This window comes from Haliotis rubra, unplaced genomic scaffold (assembly GCF_003918875.1).
Source record: "Haliotis rubra isolate DU_JTF1 unplaced genomic scaffold, ASM391887v1 Scf407, whole genome shotgun sequence".
Lineage (NCBI taxonomy): Eukaryota > Metazoa > Mollusca > Gastropoda > Lepetellida > Haliotidae > Haliotis > Haliotis rubra.
In genome coordinates, this window is record NW_025767088.1 from 401857 (window position 1) to 423283 (window position 21427).

General features: G+C 37.3%; 1 protein-coding gene across 1 annotated transcript in view; it reads left to right on the forward strand.

Moving 5' to 3' along the window:
* The first annotated feature begins 2409 nt into the window (after window positions 1–2409).
* Window positions 2410–21427, forward strand: part of LOC124287855 (BCL2/adenovirus E1B 19 kDa protein-interacting protein 3-like) — a 41771-nt gene continuing 22753 nt past the window's right edge. The window contains exons 1-2 of the mRNA XM_046724342.1: window positions 2410–2576; window positions 20892–21045. Coding sequence (XP_046580298.1) covers window positions 2534–2576; window positions 20892–21045 — 197 coding nt within the window. The 5' untranslated portion in view covers window positions 2410–2533. The remainder of the gene's footprint in view (window positions 2577–20891; window positions 21046–21427) is intronic.

A 21427-nucleotide genomic window follows, 5' to 3' on the forward strand; every position in this document is an offset into this window, starting at 1 on the left:
ATGTAATCCGGTTAGCTATCATACGTTCGATAGCGTGTATATAGTAGAAATAGACACGACAAGCCTGCATGTACATTTCAGGTCATACCCCTCGCACGGGTCACGTGCAGACCGACACGTCATCACAACATTCCGGCACGTAGCGCAGTCAGGAGGCGTCATCTATTATCTGACGGCAGTGTTGTCGATTTCAATCACGTGACGACTTCGTGCACTTTCCCTCGAGAAAAGTGGTTGTACGTCGGGTTGAGCCAAAACTTCTGTTTTTACCCGTTTAAGAAAAAATGGGGTGGAAGGTTATTTGGAACTTATTTGTTTAAATCGCTTTTATGTTGTATTTCTTACACGTGTGTGTGTGACAGTGACTGTGTGTGTGCGCGTGTGTGTGTGCTTCAACATAAAATCCAAATCATTTTAGACATCAGGTTGGTCTATTTGCTCCGATTTTTACTCCAGGGTTTGGGGTGACAGACTCGCAACCCAAGAACAGTTATACGTTTATAATTCAGTTCTTCACATAAATTTATCTTCAGATAGATTCCATGTATACCTGCCTACTTGCCACATTTTAAAATAATGTATAAACAACATTGTAATTTGTATATAGTGTTTGGACTGAATACATGCTCATATTTAGTCGTTTAGAGTTCTTTTATTGATCTGATCATTTGGAGAGATCGAAACTAAATACAGTGACATGTTCCTGGAGTGATTTTGTGTTTAAAAATACAATGTCGATGAAAATGCAGATGTATATATCTGGAACATATAATAACAAGGTATCTTAAATGTGGTAGTTACTCGATTCTTATCATCACATCCCTGTGCTGCACTTACATTATGAAGCAAAAACTGTTATACTGTTATAAACTTATATACAAGAACAGAATCACCCAGGGGCCGTAGATACAGCTTTTTGAGAAGGGGGGGTGGGGGTGCACAGTTCATTTTCACCCTTTTTCACGATAGTTTCAATGATCATTTAATAAACTTTTATGACAAATGGGAGGGGGTGCACACCCATGCATGTCACCCTCACCTCACCATCTTCTTCGTCGCCATAGTTGTCATCATTGTCATCATCATCGTCGTCGTCAACATCACCATCATCATCGTTGTCGATCGTCATTTTCATCGTCGTCGTCATCATCATTACCATCACCATCATCTTCGTCATCATAATTGTTGTCATCGTCATCCACATTGTAGTCATCGTCATCAACACCATCGTCGTCGCCAACGTATCAGATGACATTTGACAAGAAATCATCACCAAGTTCATCACCATCGTTTTATCATCTTCGAGATGCTTCTCCGTCATAATCACGCACCATCAGCTGTCATTTATAAGTACATAACATGAAAACATGCTAAAAGTGTACAGACTGTAAGAGCTATTCATCTCCACGCACAAAGCACGGCTCTCTTTAGAAGCCCATTACATAAGACGATGACGTAATAAATTTGCTTCGCGCCACCTGTAACTAGCGGTACCTGCGGATAGTCATGCATAGCCATTGATTTGGGTTAATCACGTGACAACAATACGTGATCCGCCTCCTGTGTCATTGTGGAACGTGTTAGACTTGCCACAGATCTTTTGAAAACCGTTGACAATGAATATGGTTATATACGCATTGTAATTAATTTCAACCGTTTATAAAATGTAAAGTGAGTACAAAAACATCGGTCAAGAATGTAGAACAATGTAAAAGCTGTAGAAACAAATGATTTACGTTTGAAATAAGTGCAAATTCGGAAACAGTTGTAATTGTACGTGAATGAATAGGGTTTTACTTATCAACTTAGGTGTAATGTGACTTTGGCAGTGCAACTTATGTTATGAACTTTAAACTTGTTGATATGCCACATGGTAGTAACGCTTATCACAGAGGTGAAATGAGAAATAAATATCTGTGGATTAAATTTTAATTAAACATGCATTCTTTTTCATTACATTTATTTATCTATTTTATCTGTTTTTTGTTATTTATCTATTTACCATTACCAGTATTATTTTTATCAATGTTGGGGACAGTTTTAGTCTTGTGGCTGTTATCTTGGTTATCGCTTCTTGTATCCATTTACTATACATCCCTTCTTCCCAAACGAAGTGAACTTGATCCTATTGCATGAACTTACTTACTTACATCAGAGACCATATAATATTATATGGTCTCTGCTTACATAACTGGATTGTTTATGACGTAACAATTCGGGAACCTCCCATGCGTACCTAACTTCGTATTGTTTGAATATTGCTTCTAGATGTTTTGATTATACCATTTCGTAGATGACAATTTTAAAAAAATGGCGCAAACCTCCTTAAGTCTATGTTGATACCAGAGTAGCTTCCCTTAGTACCTTCGTGCCAAATGGCAGAGGCCGCTAGGTACGATCACGTGACACATAGTCTTCTGACGTCACTGTAAATAAACCCCAAACATCAACAAAGTGTCGTGACTGGTGAAACGTAGAAGATATAGAAATACTTCTGAGAGCTATTTCCCACATTTGAGCTGTGTTTCTCAACATGGCGTCAACACAGAGGCCAGACCAAAGCGAGGACCTCAATGGTAAGACTTATGATGCTCAATTTCACTGAAAACAGAGACGTGTTGTGAAAATTGGGCCATTCATTGTCTCGTCGCTGACAGCTGGCTAGAAATAGAATTTGTGCCACGCGATTGTTGGCGCATTATTATTATTTTGCCTGTCGCTTTATTTATTATGTTTACTATTCGAGGGATCGTTTATCTAAGTGCACAGGTCATTTAAACGTCAATTACAGCGGTGATTATTTGAATAGGACGACAGCAGCGAACTGTCAAAATTCTAAATCTTAAACCATAATATTGGCGCAGAAAATCAGAAATACGCCTTTCGTGAAGACTGGCATTATATTGACAGTGCTGTGTAGTTATTTTTGTTAATGATTTCATTTAGTACGAATCGAGGCCTGCATATGTTGTGCATATAAATATTTCTGGATTAACTAAGTGATATGATTTCACCTTCCTGTTAATAAATTTATATTCATGGCACAATCAGTGATACTAAGGCAAGTGTGCAATCACTATTTGAGTTACATTTAAACAAATATTGAGGTTATTAACATTAAAAACATCCGAGTGATGTATATTTTGAGTAGTTTACAGGCTAGTTTTTATGATTCTTGAATGTATTGCAACATGGCCAGTGATAGTGCAGCTGTAATATTCTGAATCAAGATCAGAATCTAAGCTTTTATGTGTGCTTTGAAGCATCAGATATTAGTGCTGCTCCCCTATCAACTTGCAATCTGAAATACCTCTACCAGGATGTAAACAGGTTAAAAGTATTGTACATGTGCAGTTAAACCAGTGCTTTAATCTGAAATTAAGTTAATCATGAAATTTGTTGTTTTATAACATTAATAATGTTGATGAAGGAGCAAGGATACACTCTGAAACGTGGTGTTATTTACAATAAAGAAGTTGACATCCATTTTCTTATGCATTCCACTTCTAAATGCCCTCAAAGATTTGATTATTAATGTTAATAATAATTATCCCTGTTATATCCTTCACTAATATAGCATATCTGGTGTATATTGCAAATTAAAGCCAAATCAGATTGTATGCTGTTTTACCGAATTTATTTGCTGACACTTTTCAAACTGCAAAGAATATGATGTTCCTTTTCTCATTCTGTCCAATTTTTCACAGTGGTGGAGTGTGTAGGCAGTTATGATGAATATCAACTGTATGAAAACCAGGTGTATATGTTCCTGTGCTAGTCTGTAATCTGGTTCAGTGAATCAGACTGTACAATGCATTATTGTGTCATGGTCTGGTAATTTGTAGGATTCACAACCGACAAGGTAGATAACCTTGTTGTACTGACGGGAGAAGTTGAGCATCATATCAGCAGCAATATGATATTGATTAAAAAACTGCTTCAATTGCCACTGCAGCAGTGTGTAATGTTCATAGATAATATGTTGTATCATCATGATCAAGCATGTTTCATGCTTTACAAGGGTCTGTAGAATAGATTAGTGGATAAAGCTTGTCATGCTAAAGGTCGATTTGTGATTCCCACATGAGGGCAAAAAGTTTAATAATTAATTTCTGGTGCCCCTCGTAATATTCATAATATCAAGACTCATACTCACTTCTTCATGTTTCATATGATTATGAAACTTTACTGTCTATTTAGATAAATACATGCGCAAGTTGTAATATATTGTTGTTATAAATTTGTTCATGTTCGCAATTTGTCATTTGCATGATGTGCAAGGGTTTCTCAGGTGTTGTTAGCTGTTGATTGTAATTTGACAAATGATTATAGATACAATTAGAATCTACATGGACCTGTTCAGTGGCCATCAACATCATCATCATCATCATCATGGCCCCAAGTCCTAAATTTCCTAAATAAATTTGAATTTAAAAATGTGTTTTAGTAACTTGTATTTTTTCTATAACAAGACCAGTAAGTGGGAGGCAGTGTATTCACAATATTGGAAATAATGTCGTAATCAGCTGATAGTACCTTGAAAGTTAAAAAAAAGGGAATTTATGAAATTCCCATTTTTTCCCCGTTTGCCTTCCCGTGGAACTAACTTTGGATTCCCAAAAATCCATGACAGAACTAGACAGTTTGAAATTCCTTAGAGCATAGAGAACCATATTGACAAGTTTAGTGCCCTTGTTAAATTGTTAAATGATTATAAGAATTAAGTTCAATTATCGCTCAAGCTGTAACCATGACAGTATACCTGATAAAGAGAAACAGCTGACTGATTGCCTTGAGACAGGTGGACAAAGGTCAAACTGACCGAGTGTTACAGTGGTTATTGTCACAATAACAAAGGGGTTTATAACAGCTGCAGATGTAGCTGGGCTTTTTCAGTTGTTAACGTACAGTCATCAGCCACGTTCTCCTGATTTTCGTCACGGAGCACTAGGGGACGCAATGATCATACTGCATAAGTGTGTATGAATATTCATAAACATGGTTCTATACAAGACACTTGTACAGCTTCACATATATGTACAATATGAATGGTTTTTCACATTGTGGTATAGGAATGAGATTAAATGGATATAGCTTTAGTTGTTACGCATACATAGATTTTGTGGTGGCATTAATAGATCTTCTAGAAAAACAACAATTTCTCTTCATTTTTTTAGTTTTGTATTGGACAGTTTTCTTATGTAATTTCTATTTTGAAAAAAAATGTTTTATGATATTTTGAATAACATTCAGTCAAGGTTCTGGACTATTGCTTCAATGTGAATCAATGCAATTGTAATGGACTATTGTACACCAGTCTGTCTCACAGTCCGTGAAATGTATATTTTTCCATCTACCCAACCCTTTCTGCAATGCTAAAGTCTAAATGATTAGGAAGTCTAGATTTCCAAGGTACTGAATCTCCCATCCCAATGGGGCTCATTTTCAATTTAATGGGATTATTTGTTGCTATCAAAATTATATATATTCAGAGACTACATGTTAGTAATACACTTGAAATAGACCACCTCGACAGGATGTGCTCCAAAGTGTAGTTTAGTGTTGCTAAAACGTTTTGTGCTGTTTGTACAGCTGGCATCTTGAGCAGAGTAAAGTGGGAATATTGTCTTGTTTATGGTTGATGTTGTCAATATCATGTCATATATGTATGAATAATAATTGTGTTTGTCAAGTATATATATATAGAAATATCTTAAGCATAAAATGAAACAGTGTTGAATGCTTTTTCTGATACGTTTTATTGATGAAGTTACCCTTTTGGGGTTTTGGTTTTGGGGGAGTGGGGTTGGTATGGGTATATTTTTTTTTTGTATGTGTGTCTAACCCAGTCATTATTATTTGACCCAGATAGTCTTATCCATGCTACCAAAAAGTCTTTCAGTTGACAAGTTGCTTATATTCATTGATAGTCAGTAGGTAAGCATTATCTCTTCACTGTGTTTTTTTGACAATGACTAGGTAATCACTGTAGATAACTGCCAAGCTTTCACTCACATGCATACATTTCTTACACATTACTATTTTCCTTGCTGATTTCATTTGGCACACAGTTAGACTAACATCCAGTCTCTGAATATATCTCATTTTGAAAGAAACATACAAATCCTATTAAACTGAATTTTAAAAAAACTAGTGATGCCAAAGACCCGGGTTCTATTCCCCATATGGGTACATTGTGTGAAGCCCATTTCTGGGGTTCCCAGCTGTGATATTACTGGTGATGATGATTTTTATGGAGAAGCATGTACAATGTGAATGACCCCCCCCACACACACACACTCCCCTATTGCTAAAGTAGGTGTAAAACCTCACTCACTCACTCGCTCACTGAAAAGGAGCCCCAGTGAGATAGCCATAGCAAAACCACTCATTCACTCACTCACTCACTGAAAAGGAGCCCCAGTGAGATGGCCATGGGAGATTCAAAACCATGGGAAATCTAGACTTGCTTCATTTAGGGCTTTAGCATTGCAGAAAGGGCTGAGTGGGAAGGAAAATAATACGATTCAGGGACTGTGAGACAGACTGTTGCACAGAAACAGAGCACACACGTCACAGGGCTGAGTAGGTGAGGGTGTGTCAAGTATGCTTGTGGAATAAGTTCCATAGCAGGACGATGATTAGGTTCCAACAGTGGAAGGGAGAGATTGTAGGTTCATGTGCCACATTTTTAGACATCAGAATAAACAATAGGAACACCTGGCTGGCAGACACATAAATTGTTGAAATTTATAACAGTTATTTTTAGATCAGCTGGGGTGTATTTTTAGAATGCAAGTAGTTGTTTTTTGTGAACACTGAAATGTGTGGTTACTTGAGCCGTTTTTGTAGTAATACACCCTCTGGAATAATATAAATGATTATTAAACTATTTATTTTTATAAAATGTACTGTTTATGTATATGTTTTAGCATGATTATTTCAGCAACATACATGTATATTAAATATGGGGATTGTATCAAAATGATAAACATTTTTCTACATTTTAGTATTTTAGGTTGTCACATTCCTTTTATAAAGCTGTGTCGTGTAGGTCATCACAGGAAAACATCAACCTGTCTTCTTTTGCATGTATGTAAGAATTTACCCTTGGCTTCTTGGCAATGGATGAGTCAAGATATAATTAGTATCCAGTGGAATATTTTGAGAATTTGCATTGTCATTCTGACTACCAAAGAATGTAAGAGTTATATTCATGACCTCTTCACTTTCTGGGAATAGTCTGTTACTTGTATATCATGTAATATATCAAGGTACTTTACTTCTTGTTTAGACATAGGGATCAGCTGGATATTTAAGAAATATATTTTTGAATCTCATTTATATATTTGTCTTGACTGATGAATCCATTAACTTAAATATTGAGCATTACTGCCTTATTTAGTATCAAATCTGTTAATGAGATTCAGTTGCAAATCGGGCGTGGGGTAGCCTTGTGGTTAAAGCGTTGGCTCGGCACGCCGAAGACCCAGGTTCGAATCCCCACATGGGTACAATGTGTGAAGCCCATTTCTGGTGTCCCCTGCCGTGATGTTGCTGGAATATTGCTAAAAGCGGCGTAAAACCAAATTCAGTCAGTCAGTCAGTTAATGAGATTCAGTTGCGAATCCTTATTAAGGGGTTAAAAAAGCATTAGCTGGTGTCACATAGTGTCACAGAGACAATCTCATACCCCACTCACATACCTGCTCTCCAACCCCACCCCGGCCCTAAACCCAGCCCCCAACCCCCAGCCCAACAGTCTGTCCCCTCGGGTTACCTCAGTCAGTATACATGGTATATACTCGGGAGTGTTTGTTTTGTTCACAAATGTTCTAAAATTTCTTTGAAAATTTAGTTATGAATGTACAGTTTTGCTGGCATATAGCATGTGTAGTGTCCTTATCGATCCTTATCTATCCTTATCTGTTATCACCATGTGGTGTTTACGGTATTTGTTGATGGAAGTTTTTGTAGGTTGTAGTCATACTTACCTTGACACAAATACAATGAAACCCTGCTCATGGTTGCCGACTGGATGATATTTATGGGAAATGAAATACACCCGCAAGCTTACACGATTCACTTGTGTATTCAGAGAATCAACTTCATCTTTTCATGAACTCTATTCCTTAGAATCAAATATTTATGAATTTGTTTTGTTATTTTTCAAAGTGACATATTGAATATGCATGTATGCATGCCATGCAGTAATGTACCTTGCCAAGGTCTTTTAGGATTTACTGCATGTTTGCGTTACAGAGAGTATCACTGAAATATTCAGCCTGAGCAATTACAAAAATAGTTGATTTAATTCCTTTTTAATTTTATTACACGTAAATTGATTGTGAATAAATATTTCTTTTCTTTATCCTAAATTTGAGATGAGTATCACATTGACCCCATGGTGCATTTAGGAACCATTCATAGTTTATGGCTAGTGGAGGTGGTGATGATTTGTATGGAGAAGTATGTACAATGTGAATGACCCCCCACCCCTAAAATTTATGTACAAATAAGTAAGTGACACTTCCTGCATGTCATGTACATACAAAATCATTGACGAAATCCCCTCTTAGTGCATCTCGTCTCTCTCTGATGACCTCTCTCTCTCTCTCACCCAAAATCATCTCTCTCTCTCTCTCCGTTCAAATGATTGCTAAATCTGGCTTTGTTTACTTAAGAAAAAATGCTGGGCAGTTTTATAATTGCACTTAAAACAATCCCAAGCAGGACAGGAAATACAATAGAAAAACACATCTAGGGATGTTTTGTCTCAAATTTAAAAAATTGTAGGGCTCCCATAGAATAGGGGTAACTGACAAGAGATTCAGATGTTCAGAACCTTATTTATTCAACAATATTTGAGAAAAAGGACGTGTCCAGATTACAAAGCGCGGTATATCAATTACAACCCGGGCAAGTCTATTGCTGTTTCATTTTCTGAAAATAGAAAAAAGTCTCTTTGATCCATTTTGCTATAGTTATCAAAATCATTTAATGATATATTTTTTTCGTGTTTTAATATTTTCCTTTGAAAGACTGGATGTAATTTCAGATAGATTGTACATGGATTACACGTATAGTGTTTCATATGATCGATCGATCAGGACAAATTCTGCAGTGAAACAAATGGAATGACATGCTAATTGTTAAACAAGGATAATTACCTTCATCTTGCCTGATCTCTTTCAGTGGACAGGAATAAAAAATAATGGGATTGCTTCCGTATTTCGAATTAAACCATGGTTAATGAGGAAGTACTTATCATTTCATTCATATGTGTCATATAAAATGTTATAGCAAGTTTCATGTATGGGTTTAAAACAAGAGCCCTTATACATTGTCGTTTTGAAAATCGCAGAAATCCAGAAATAAAGAAATTGCACCTGAGATCACTTTTGGTAGTATTCAAGGTGTTGGTAGTATGTTAAATGTTACAAAAGTGTGGTACAAAATCCAGAAATTCTTTTTCTTATTACATGTTTTGGAACCCATCAAGGTCTGGATTTGAATTGGTCTTCAGCAATACATACCTGTCATAAGAGGCAACTAACAAGATCGAGTGGTCAGGCTGGCTGACTTAATTGACCACATGTCATCGTATCCCAATTCCTTAGATCAATGCTCATGATGTTGATCACTGGATTGTCTGGTCCCGACTCAATTATTTACAGACCGCTGCCATATGGCTGGAATACAGTGGATGCGACTTAAACAGCCAATAACAAACCACTAGTAAGAAGCAATTACTAATTTGGGAATGTTGGATGTAACCGGGATGGACCAGCTTTTGTTGTCACAAGCACTTTAACGGATCGTATTGCCAGATTTGGCTTTGTCATCATACCCCAACAGAATATGTCTGTGCTCGTGTTATCAATCACTGGATTGTGTTTTCCAGACTCAGATATTTACAGGCTGTTGTAGAGCTGGGATAGTGCTGTATTGATCAGCAAACACAAATAAGGAAAATGTGGCATGAAATCTGCAGTAATAGTTTGACCCAATAACTGTGATATCTAGAGGTCTTTTCATGGGATAATTACCAGTCTAAACATAAATGGCCTCTGACACGATTTCCTGTTGTGTAAACACTCAAGACTGATGTCAAATTTTGAAGGTTGCGATAACAGCGGTAGTGTTTTGATGTGTCTATTGAGAACTGGGTTACTCATAATAAAAAGTTTGTTTGATTGGCATTCGTGAAGGCGTGAGTACATAATGACAAAATGGGTCACCTAATATTAATTGTGATGCAATGTTCGAGTGTAAACAATACACGTCCACTCCTCGTGTTTCTACTCTGCGACCTGCGGTGTTAACTAGTGTGTGACATCAGTCACTATTGTAGTCAGAATATTGTGACTGTTGCCAGCAGGAGCACCTGTGGATACCACTATTCAAGCTACAGTAATAGACTAGTAACACAGGAACATGGCACCATTTCAGTCTCCAGGGCTTGATGTAAACATGACGAACGGTCATGTGGTTATGGTGACACGTGACTGTGTTGATAAACACACGGGGTCATCACACGCTGCTCGGAACCATTGCTGGTTGGGTTCAGACCTTTCACTTGGGGTGATACTATATATGATAGGGAAGATTTGATTTTTAAAATGATGGTGATGATTTAAATTTGTAAATTAGACACATTGTGATTCCTCTGATTACCAGTTAAGTTTTTATTAGATTTCCAAATCGGTTAAAAAAGGTTTATGATGGCATTTGTTATCCTGGTTTAGTAATATCTATACTAATTTAAATTCAATTTATATACTAATATGTATGGAATTATTGAAATATTATGGAATTATAGACTTCTTTGAATTTTTCTACTGTTTGTCAAAGATAGGTGTAAAAAACAGAATATATACAAGCCAGGCAGGATAATAATCAATGTTATTATATATATCATGTGACAGTTATGTGGTCACTAGTGATTGTCATTGACATTGTCAGCATGGTCAGATGATATATTTTGTTATTAGTTGACTGAAAATAATAAATATAACATCAAATAATAACATGGTATTCGTGAAAAATATTTATATTCGTTACCCAATATTTGTGATATGTATCACCTCATAGTGTATCACCTGTCGTATTCACCTCATAGTGGATCCCAATTGCGCAGATCGATGCTCATGCTGTTGATCACTGGATTGTCTGGTCCAGACTTTATTATTTACAGACCGCCGCCATATAGCTGGAATATTACTGAGTGCGGCGTAAAACTAAAATCTCGGAGAGGTATTTATATAGGCTTATAGCCTGTTTACCAATCCGTTCATTTAATAATGAATAAATATTGTTTAAAACACTAAAATCACTCACTCACTCACTCACTCATAGTGGATTTATTGCAGCCCCAATATTATATTGTTAAAATCTGATGTGTCCACTATTAATAGTTATAACTAGACACTGAGTGTACACTTTACAACAGTGTATCTCACAATTCTTGCACCTATTTTGCATAGCGAAAAAAGTGTTGGACAGTAGAATTGTTTACATATCATGAAAATGGTTAATCAGATAAGACAAGGTATCAGTAAGGGAATAAACGATAACATAATAAATGGAACAGAAATATGTCAAAAATTGAAATTGATATTCTGTTTAACATGTTCAGCAATGTGGATGATTGTCTGAGAACACAAACAATGTTTTACTGTCTTTGTTGCCATGGTGTTAGACACGCATATACAAAAACGTTTCATGAATTTCACAGGAATCATACACAAAGAAAATGAAATGATTAAGTTTCCGAACATGTTCCATTTTAGCGTGCCAGGCACGTGCACGATCCATTATTAAATGGGGTGAGTTATTTTATAGTTTTAGTTGTATTCGAGCAGTGTGATAAATCTGATATTTCACAACAACAATACAGCTGTAGTCTGTTTCATAGTCACTGAACCACATCATTTTTATCCCTACTGCCAAGCCCTCCCTGCTATGCTAAAGCCCTAAATGAAGCAAGTCTAGATTCCCTCAGGTTCTGAATCTACCATCTGCCTGGGGCTCCTTTTCAATATACTGGGGTTTATTTGTTACTATCAAAATTATATATATTCAGAGACTAAGGGGTCTAATATAGGTGTTAAAGCCGTCTTAAGGCCAGCGAGTGAATGCACATCTGAATCCGATGGACTCAGTGATGCTTGTTTGTCTTAATATGTCATGTGTGAATACCATGGGTGTGTTGCCCAGTCATATATGTCAGTTAAGAATAATATACATTTCAATAAAGTTCATAGGTTGTTATTCTGACTTATTAGGCCTCAAACAAAAGTACTGTTTACTTGCATTTTAAATTTGGAATGACGTGATCAACTCAAACATGATCTATGATCGTGGTGAATCTTCCAGTTGGATGTAAAATAGTATATATTGATTAGGCAAACAAATGTCAGCTTAATTTATTGTGTATGTATCATAAGTTGGTCATGGTGAAACAATAAGCCTTTACAATGATTCACTCAATACTGTAGACATGGAGATTTAGCAGCTGGGTAAGGTGTGTTGGTTGTTTCGAGACACCTACCAAATCTGAGTTCATGGCAAAATGATAGTAATTATGTTACACAATGAGAACCAAAGCAGACAAGGCCTTGTGGAACAAAACATGTATTATCAGTTGCTAGACACTATCGTCCCGATACCTGGCCTTGACCCAATTGTTCTCCGTCTGATTATTGGGTCAGTGTGGTAAGTGTTTAGACGAGCCTGGCAATGTCGGTGAACCACATACATGATAATCCCCTGGAACTGCCCACTGTTATATGTGCTGCGGAATTCAATGGGGAGGTTTTCTTGACTTGCTCATTGATTTGTGGGACAACTGGCATTTGTGGAAGTGAGCACTAGATAAATGGGTTTAGGAAATGAGGTTGTTCGGGTTTGTTTTGTGGAAGGGAAATTTCATTGTGTCTTATATGTGGATTAATGTCATATGACTTTGTTTTTGCAAGTTTTCTTTTTATTTCTGCAATATTTATCCAGGTAGCTTGAACAAAATCAAGGCTTCTATGATGATACACATGAAAGTTTGTCAGCTTCTGGTGTAGCTTCTGGTAGAAGTTATTACAGGGATTTAACCAGACCTGCTCAGGGGCTGAAATTCTGCCCGAAGTCGGAAGAAAATGATGGTAAAAATTCTCAGATTTGTAGATTTATAACTATTGTTATAGGCTTCGTTCACTGTTACCATTACCATTAAAATAGACTAGGGATTTAATGCTTAGTTTTGTGTTAATTGCATATGGGTTGGGTAGCCTAGTGGTTAAAGCGTTCACTCGTCATGCCAAAGATCCGGGTTCGATTCCCCACATGGGTACAATGTGTGAAGCTCATATCTGAAGTTCCCCGCTGTGATATTGCTGCAATATTGCTAGAAGCGGCATAAAACTCATTCATTCATTATTTGCATACAATTCAATGTAAAAATCAAACCTTGGAATGCCTCTAAACTATAGAAATATAAGCAATTTAGCAAAAAGAGGGAGCACCCCTGCACCCCCCCTCTGGACTCCTATTGTTGAGGTGGTAGTTTGGTGGCCACGTGTTTCTAGTGTCCTGCTGAAGTCTGTCAGGGTTCGTGTCTCCACATGGTTCCATGTCTGAAGCCCATTTTTTGTCCACTGATGCGATATTGCGGGAATATTGACAAAAATGTTGTAAAACCCAATTCCCTCACTAACCCTCCTTGCTCCATCCTCGATAATCTCCAGGGTATACGTTACGATCACTCTCCACTATACCCTGGATGCATCCGCGGTTTGGTCCAACGATTATATTACCTCCCTTTGCTGGCTCCGCATTCTCACAGTAACCAATCAGCTAAGCCGCCGTTACATCCGAGCTTGCCAGTGTCAACAAAGATAGCGGTCGGAGTCGCAAAAGTTTGTTCGCAGTGCCACTCAGAGTTTTGGGGGGAAATAATGCAGACAAATTGACAGATCTGAAACTTTCAAAAATGATATAAAAGAACTCCTTCTACCTCTTTCAGAGTACCTCTGCATCAAATGTGTTGCCAAGTTTAAATGGTTAGATAATTTAAGAAGCGAAAGTTAGTTGTGATTGGTTTGCTCAACTTCCCAGCGTAGACACCTGATTGGATAAAAAGCCAGCCAAGGGAGGTAATAAAATAATCGGGCCAAGCTGTGGATGCATCCAGGGTATAGTGGAGAGTGATCGTAACATATACCCTGGAGATTATTGAGGATGTCCTTTCTCAGGCAAAACTAAATCTTTTTGTCATGTATATCATGTGATAGTATAATACATGTTTTCTTTCCTGATGTATTTTGATTATGGAAGGACACAAGAGTATTAATCTCTTGATCAATATTCTTAAAACAATCGAAGTATAAGAAATGTTGCTATTCACTAATGTAACTTTTAAAATACAAATAGGTGTTTGAAGCCATAGTGAGCACACTATTTATAATATAGTGCCAGGTCATTTGCAGCCATGGTTGTTTACATAAGCACTCACACATCCAGAAATTACTATGTAATTATTTCTATAATGTTATACAACAGATGTCTTATAGTTTTATGTAATAAAAACACATTAACCATGTCCAGAGCTAGTCTCTCGTACAGACCCTGAAGCAAATATATCCAAGAAAGCCCACGCAAGTCTAGAAAATGTGGCAAGTCTAGATTTCCACAGCTTCTGAAAATGAAGAAAGTCTCAGGGCTCATTTTCATTGTATATATTTTTTGTTACTACGATCTTTTTTTTCAGTAAAAATATGTTCAACTTTTTAGTCAGTAAAATATGTTCATTTAAGAGACTAGTTGTGTGTCTAGTCAAGAGCTTACAAAAGTAGGTCTTGCTAGATAACTCCATTTTTCATATTTATCAAATTATGATACCAAGGTTATTGACTTAGGTTACCATATTGATAACACCATCCACTATATAATATATGAATTTTGATGTGAATATATGTCAGGAAATGATATAATATCGAATTTTCTGCATTTTCTATTTTGATCTGAATATTTGACTGAAATAGAGCAAATAGTTTGTCATGTGTGGTTTGTTTTCGTCACCATGGTTACAAACTGTGACACCAGCTCCTCTACACATGGACATGGAACTGGCTTCCTAAGTGGGACTTGATTTCATGGACATATTAGGAATAAGTCTATTTCTGCCCATTTGTTTTGTTTTACTCCAAAATAAATGTATGTGGTGAATTAGTTATGATATCCATTTCATTTAACAAAATAGGTTGCTGTTAACACAGTAATAAGTTTTCAACTGGATTATGTTGATGTCTTTGAGGTTTTAATGTAGGTCAACCAGTTACTCTTGTGTGTTTTCCTCTCTTGGTAATGGAGTGTTACCACTATATTTGCTCATTCAATCACTGGTTAAATTGTTGGCTTGTCACCCCCAAGGCCTGGGTTCAATTCCCCACATGGGTACAATGTATAAAGCCCACCCACCCCCACTCACTCACTCACTCCAGCTGAAATAGTTCACACTGGGGTCCGATTACATACATATTGATGAAGCAGCTATGCGTTTTTCAAATTGCACGTATACAGCTCCAGTTTTCATAGCTATTGTCAAATATTCAGTTTGGTCTGTTTTTCATGATTTAAGTCAGTTTATAAATATTGAATATATGTTCCTGATTTCAATTTTCCTAATAAATTTACTGTCAGTTGCTGATTATTTTATATATTTTTTATTAATATTTCTCTCATTAATATTTCTCTCTTATATCACAAATACATACGTTATCTGACTGGATGTCTTCTGTAAATCGTCCACCTGGCATGTCACCTGACTGGAATCTAAATATATACGTGAACAGTGTGCATTGTCATTGATTCAATGTATTGTGGTCATGGTGGGCGAGCTGGCTAAGGCGCCAATGATCCAGCGAGGTGGAGGTGTCGGAACCGAGCCCATCTGTGACCAGGTGTAAAATCCTTGGAGTCAACTTTGTGTGCTGACTCTTTCAGTGTTGTCACAACCACTAGTGTACAGTACACAAGCCTGTGCAATTAAAAGAACCCATGAATCCGTTGGTATATGACCAGATGGTGGCCACATGCTCCCCGGGGAGTTGAGATTGATGATACGATGTGCCATTGAGATTGATTTCCAATGATCGAGGGGTGAAAAATACCAGCGCCTTGAGCAAGTACTAGTTGCGTGGATATATGTGCTATATAAATATCCAATAATAATAATGTATAATCATTCAGAAATAGAATTTGTAATAATCATTTAGAATTTGTTATCAGCAGCCCATGCTTGTGCTAAGAGGCGACAACGGGATCGGGTGGTCAGACTCGCCGACTTGGTTGACACATGTCATCATATCCCAATTGCGTAGATTGATGCTCATGATGTTGATTACTGGATTATCTGGCCCAAACTTGATATTTACAGACCACTGCCATATAACTTATACACAAGAGACCAGACGAGAATAAGTATAAAACATCCACCTCAAGTCTAGAAATTAAGCATCATTCTGGGCCTCATTCCACTGTTGTGGATAGGTTTTGAAATATGATGGCTTTGTTTCTGCATTAAATGTTGAGTCTACAGGGAAATGTGCAGTTTGTGTAGATGTCAAGTAATAATGACTTAATGACTTATACAGAATGACTTAATAGACTTATATAGAAAATATTGCTGAGAGTAGCACAACACACAAGTATGGAATTTCTGAACGTGTTTTATACCAGGAAAAGGTCATGTCCCTGATAACATCAGTGTTTTCAGAATCCTAGTTTTTTGACAAAGGAGTCTAAATGACCCCTAGAAAATCTCCGCAGAGATTGTAACACTCCTCTTGGTCGACACATGGACTGTTGTCTACGACTATTTCTTGTACTGGTTATCATGATGATAATTCTAATCTGTGTTCCACACCTAACAGCTCTTCCCAGCCATGTCTCTGGCACTGCTGCTGCCCAGGGATGTTTTCACACCCAATGTTGGCTCGGTGCCACAAACTCACATGCTACAAAGAGGACGAAAACCTGCAGTAAATATTATTGTTGTGTTAACACTGGTACTTAGTTTGACATGTTTGACTGTGAGCACCAAGGTGTGATGAGGTTGATGTTTTACAATCCATATGATTGAACTGGTACTCAGTTTGACATGTTTGACTGTGAGCACCAAGGTGTGATGAGGTTGATGTTTTACAATCCATATGATTGAACTGGTACTCAGTTTGACATGTTTGACTGTGAGCACCAAGGTGTGATGAGGTTGATGTTTTACAATCCATATGATTTAACTGTTACTTAGTTTGTGAAGCAGTAGAAAATATGGATGTAAATAAAACAGGATTTCAAGAAATATTTTGCCAAGTCGGCAGAATATTTTTGTCTCTTTTAAACATGAAGTATTTGATTTTTCCAAGAAGGAGATATGACTAATCTGAGGATGAAATAACATTTTGAAAGATGGTCTATAGGTTACACAGGAATTTATTCCACTCTGTCAAAAAAAAGTTTGTTTCCCAGGTATTCAGAGCAACCTACAGCATCTAGTAGCTGGAATATGAAAGATGAGGAATACCCCAGAAAAATGCAAGAATTCTATGAGCACTTGGCAATAAATATTAAGACAGTTTTACACTGGGCCACTGATATGGTTAATTGCAAAGGCCAGTTGCATTCCTTGATTTTACCATGGTTGCCATTGGTTACATAGATGAGCGTTTAAAGTTTGTCATCTATGGAAGCATCCTGAGGCAGAGGTATGAGGGTAAGCTGAGAGTGGAACCGAACAAATGTCCCCTAGCCCACTTTGTAGATTTAGATTCTTTCATATCTCTAGCAGTGAGTGAGTGAGTGAGTATGGATGTACGATGCTTTTTAGCAATATTACAACAACATCACGGCGGGGACACCAGAAATGGGCTTCACACATTGTACCCATGTGGGAAATTGAACCCAGGTCTTCAGCATGACGAGCAAATGCTTTAACCACTAGGCTACCACACCGCCCGTCATATCGGTATCAAATCATGATAATGAAAATAATTTAGTTTTTATCATTAGGAGGCAAACTATTTACACAGTGTTTTTATGTCATCATGTGTCTATAATAGTGGTGGTCCGATTAATTGAAATAATCGAAGATTGGTCGCAGTGACTAAACAACCAAGCAATCGATCATGCTTTCTCATAATCGAACACAAACAATTCTGGAACACTTGTTTTCATTAACAGTATTTTTCACTAGGTTGGTTTTGTCTGTTACATTTCATACCAAATATGAAAAGCTACAAGTTCGTTTCAAGTCATGATTGGATTTATCTTAAAGACTCTAAGAAGTGTATGTTCCTAACATACTAGTCATCCTTTAAAGATGTGAAATTTTGCCCCAAAACCCCAAGGAACTACATGTTTTTTTCCTTATTTTTTGTGCATTAACAAATTTCATAAATGACACTAACCAATTATTTTCGATGATTGATCGGTTGTAATGAACCAGTTATCAATTATGAGATTTTAACCAATTCCCAACACTAGTCTGTAATCCCTGCAATGATTGTGGCTAGAACATGCCCTTGACAACCTATTCTGTCTGGTTACAGCTACATAGGGGGCAGTGGGGTAGTCTAGTGGTTAAAGCATTCGCTCCTCACGTCGAAGGCCTGGGTTCGATTCCCCACATGGGTTTAATGTGTGAAGCGCATTTCTGGTGTCCCCTGCCATGATGTTGCTGGAATTTTGCTAAAAGCGGTGTAAAACCCAACTCAATTACTCACTCACTACAACTAAATGGATTGGGTTGTCTGGAGTTGCAACATTGTTGGATGGTATCATTGTAATCCGATTGTGTGGATTGTCCCTTGTACCCCCGTATTTCTTTGATTCAGACTGAGTTATTTTCAGGGTGGTGTTATAGTTGGATCATTGCAGAGTGGCTGTATTAAACATGTTAAGGCCAGACCAATTTTATTTCTTGTTTTACAGATTTTTGTCCTCAGAAAACCTAAAGGCAGGAGGGGAAAAAAAACAAAAAATAAATAAATACAAGAAGTATTTTACTTTTGGCAATTTATTAAGTGTATATGGGACAAAACACAATCTGGGAAAAACTTTTTGTGTAAATTTAAATTTTTCACCAATAAACATCAAACACACACACACACACACAAAAAAACCAAAAACAAAAACAAACAAAAACATTAGGATTTTACTTTGTGAGCTGGGAAAATTACCTTTTAGTTTTTTTCTTATTCTTGAAAAAATATGACCGGCGGATCCGTAAAACAAAAGAAATAAAATTGGTCTGGCCTAAACAACAAACAAAACACAATACTGTAAGCATCAGTTGTCCTTGTACTTCTGGCACCTGTCCTAGTACACTCGATATGCAGGTGTACACAATACTGCTGTCTGAAAAAAATAACACATTTATCTCTGTGTAGCCAGTTAATGAAGCAGAAAAACTCCTCCAGACGACATTCCACTAGCAACTGTCAATAAACTATTATTATACTTGAGAAGTTTCCCGAGGAATAAACAGCTAAAGGGAAGTGATAAGTACTGAGACAGTCCTTTGTAAATGTTATTTAATCTTATGTCAAAGCTCTCAAGTAACTCTATGTATAGTAGTGATGACAATAGGACTTGAACATGTTTATGCAAGCTTGAAGCAGAAAGTTGACATAATTGGCATTTGAGTAAGTGGTAGGTGTTATTTATGCTTTGGCAACAATGGGGCAAGTCTCTAAGTACACATGAACAATCTTTTGTCAAAATGAACACAATGACCTCAAATTGCCATAAGTGCCAAGTTGTCACCATTCCCATCAAAGGCTTAACTGTTTCATGTATTCTCAAGCTTTAAGCTAAATGTTGACCTAATTTGCATGTAAGTGGTTGGTATCAGATTATATACTTCAGCATGTCCGTGCAGTCTGGAGTTCAGTACTATATAAGTGGGCAATTATCATTATTATTATTAAGCCTTGTTTAGTGACAAGCAGGAATTCAGCAATTCAGCAACTTAGCAGATGCAGACTTTTCCATATCCATTGTCTGTGTAAGTGTCATCCTACTTGCCATCCTTCCCCATGGTCCTGTAGGTGGCCAGTGCCGGAACCTGTTGTACATACAGCCGCTGGTATGCGGATATGGTATCTGATCCTGTTTGTCACCTCTTACCACGAGGATAATCTACGGCAGCCCATGCTTGTCGTAAGAGGCGACTAACTGGAATCAGGCTTAAATTTACTTACTTGGTTGACACATGTCATCGTATCCCAAATGGGTAGATCGATGTTCATGGTGTCAGTCATTGGATTGTCTGGTCCAGATGCGATAACTTAGAAACTGCCATCATATAGCTTGAAAAATGCTGAGTCAGCATTAAATAACAAACAAAACAACAAATGTGCCAGCACTTGCCTCTTTGGTCAAATGCTTGCTTAGCAGTTGTCTGATTTAATGCTAGCTTGTGCTGAATATTATTACCATAGGGTAGAGTGAGTGAGTGAATATGATGTTATCTGCTTTTAGGAATATATCATGACAAGGGCCCTCAGAAATAGGCTCATATATTGCCTAGGTGGAGAGTAATTTGGTGAAACTTGAAAGATTGATATTCAGCAGACAGACCTAAAAACATGAGCGAAGGGAATAATAGATATGAGCCTAAGATGATAGGTTCCTGTCACCTCTAAGGGAGGCAAATCTGAACAGCAATTTGTAGCACCTGACAACCTATGCCTTTCATTCAATAGAAAGCTGTTACAAGGAGAAGATAAATGTTTCATGCTTGTTTTGGTTTTTGGAACCCTTTTCACATGGCATATTCAAGTTCGAAGGGTATATTGAGTTGGAGATGGTTGATTGTGACCATGACCTTGCTATTTCAGACTCGTGGGTGGAGCTACAGAACCAGGCCATGGCTGCTGGTGAACCTGTGCCATCAGTATATAATGGAAACCTGGAGAAACTCCTGATTGAAGCCCAGAGAGAGTCCCGCACACCCTCACGCCCAAACAGCAAGGAGTCCTCGGCCAGGGGCAGGTAGGTATCATTCAGTTATGGTAGGATGTCATGGAAATTCTAAAGTTAAATTGCAGATAAAATTGATCCTCGGCACCCCATGCTTGTCGTAAGAGGCGACTAACAGGATAGGGTGGTCAGGCTCGTGGACTTGGTTGATGTTTGCCATCATATATCCCAGTTGTGTTGATCAATACTTATGCAAACAATCACTGGATTGTCTGGTCCAGATTCGATTATTTACAGATCACAGCCATATAGCTAGACTATTGCTAAATGTGGCATTAACCACAACAACACTGCAACAACAGCAACCACACACTTTAAACAACAGCTAAATATGGTCATGTGGTCATTCTTAAATATGACTTGTCAGCTTTAGGTCAAATCATTATATGCGAAT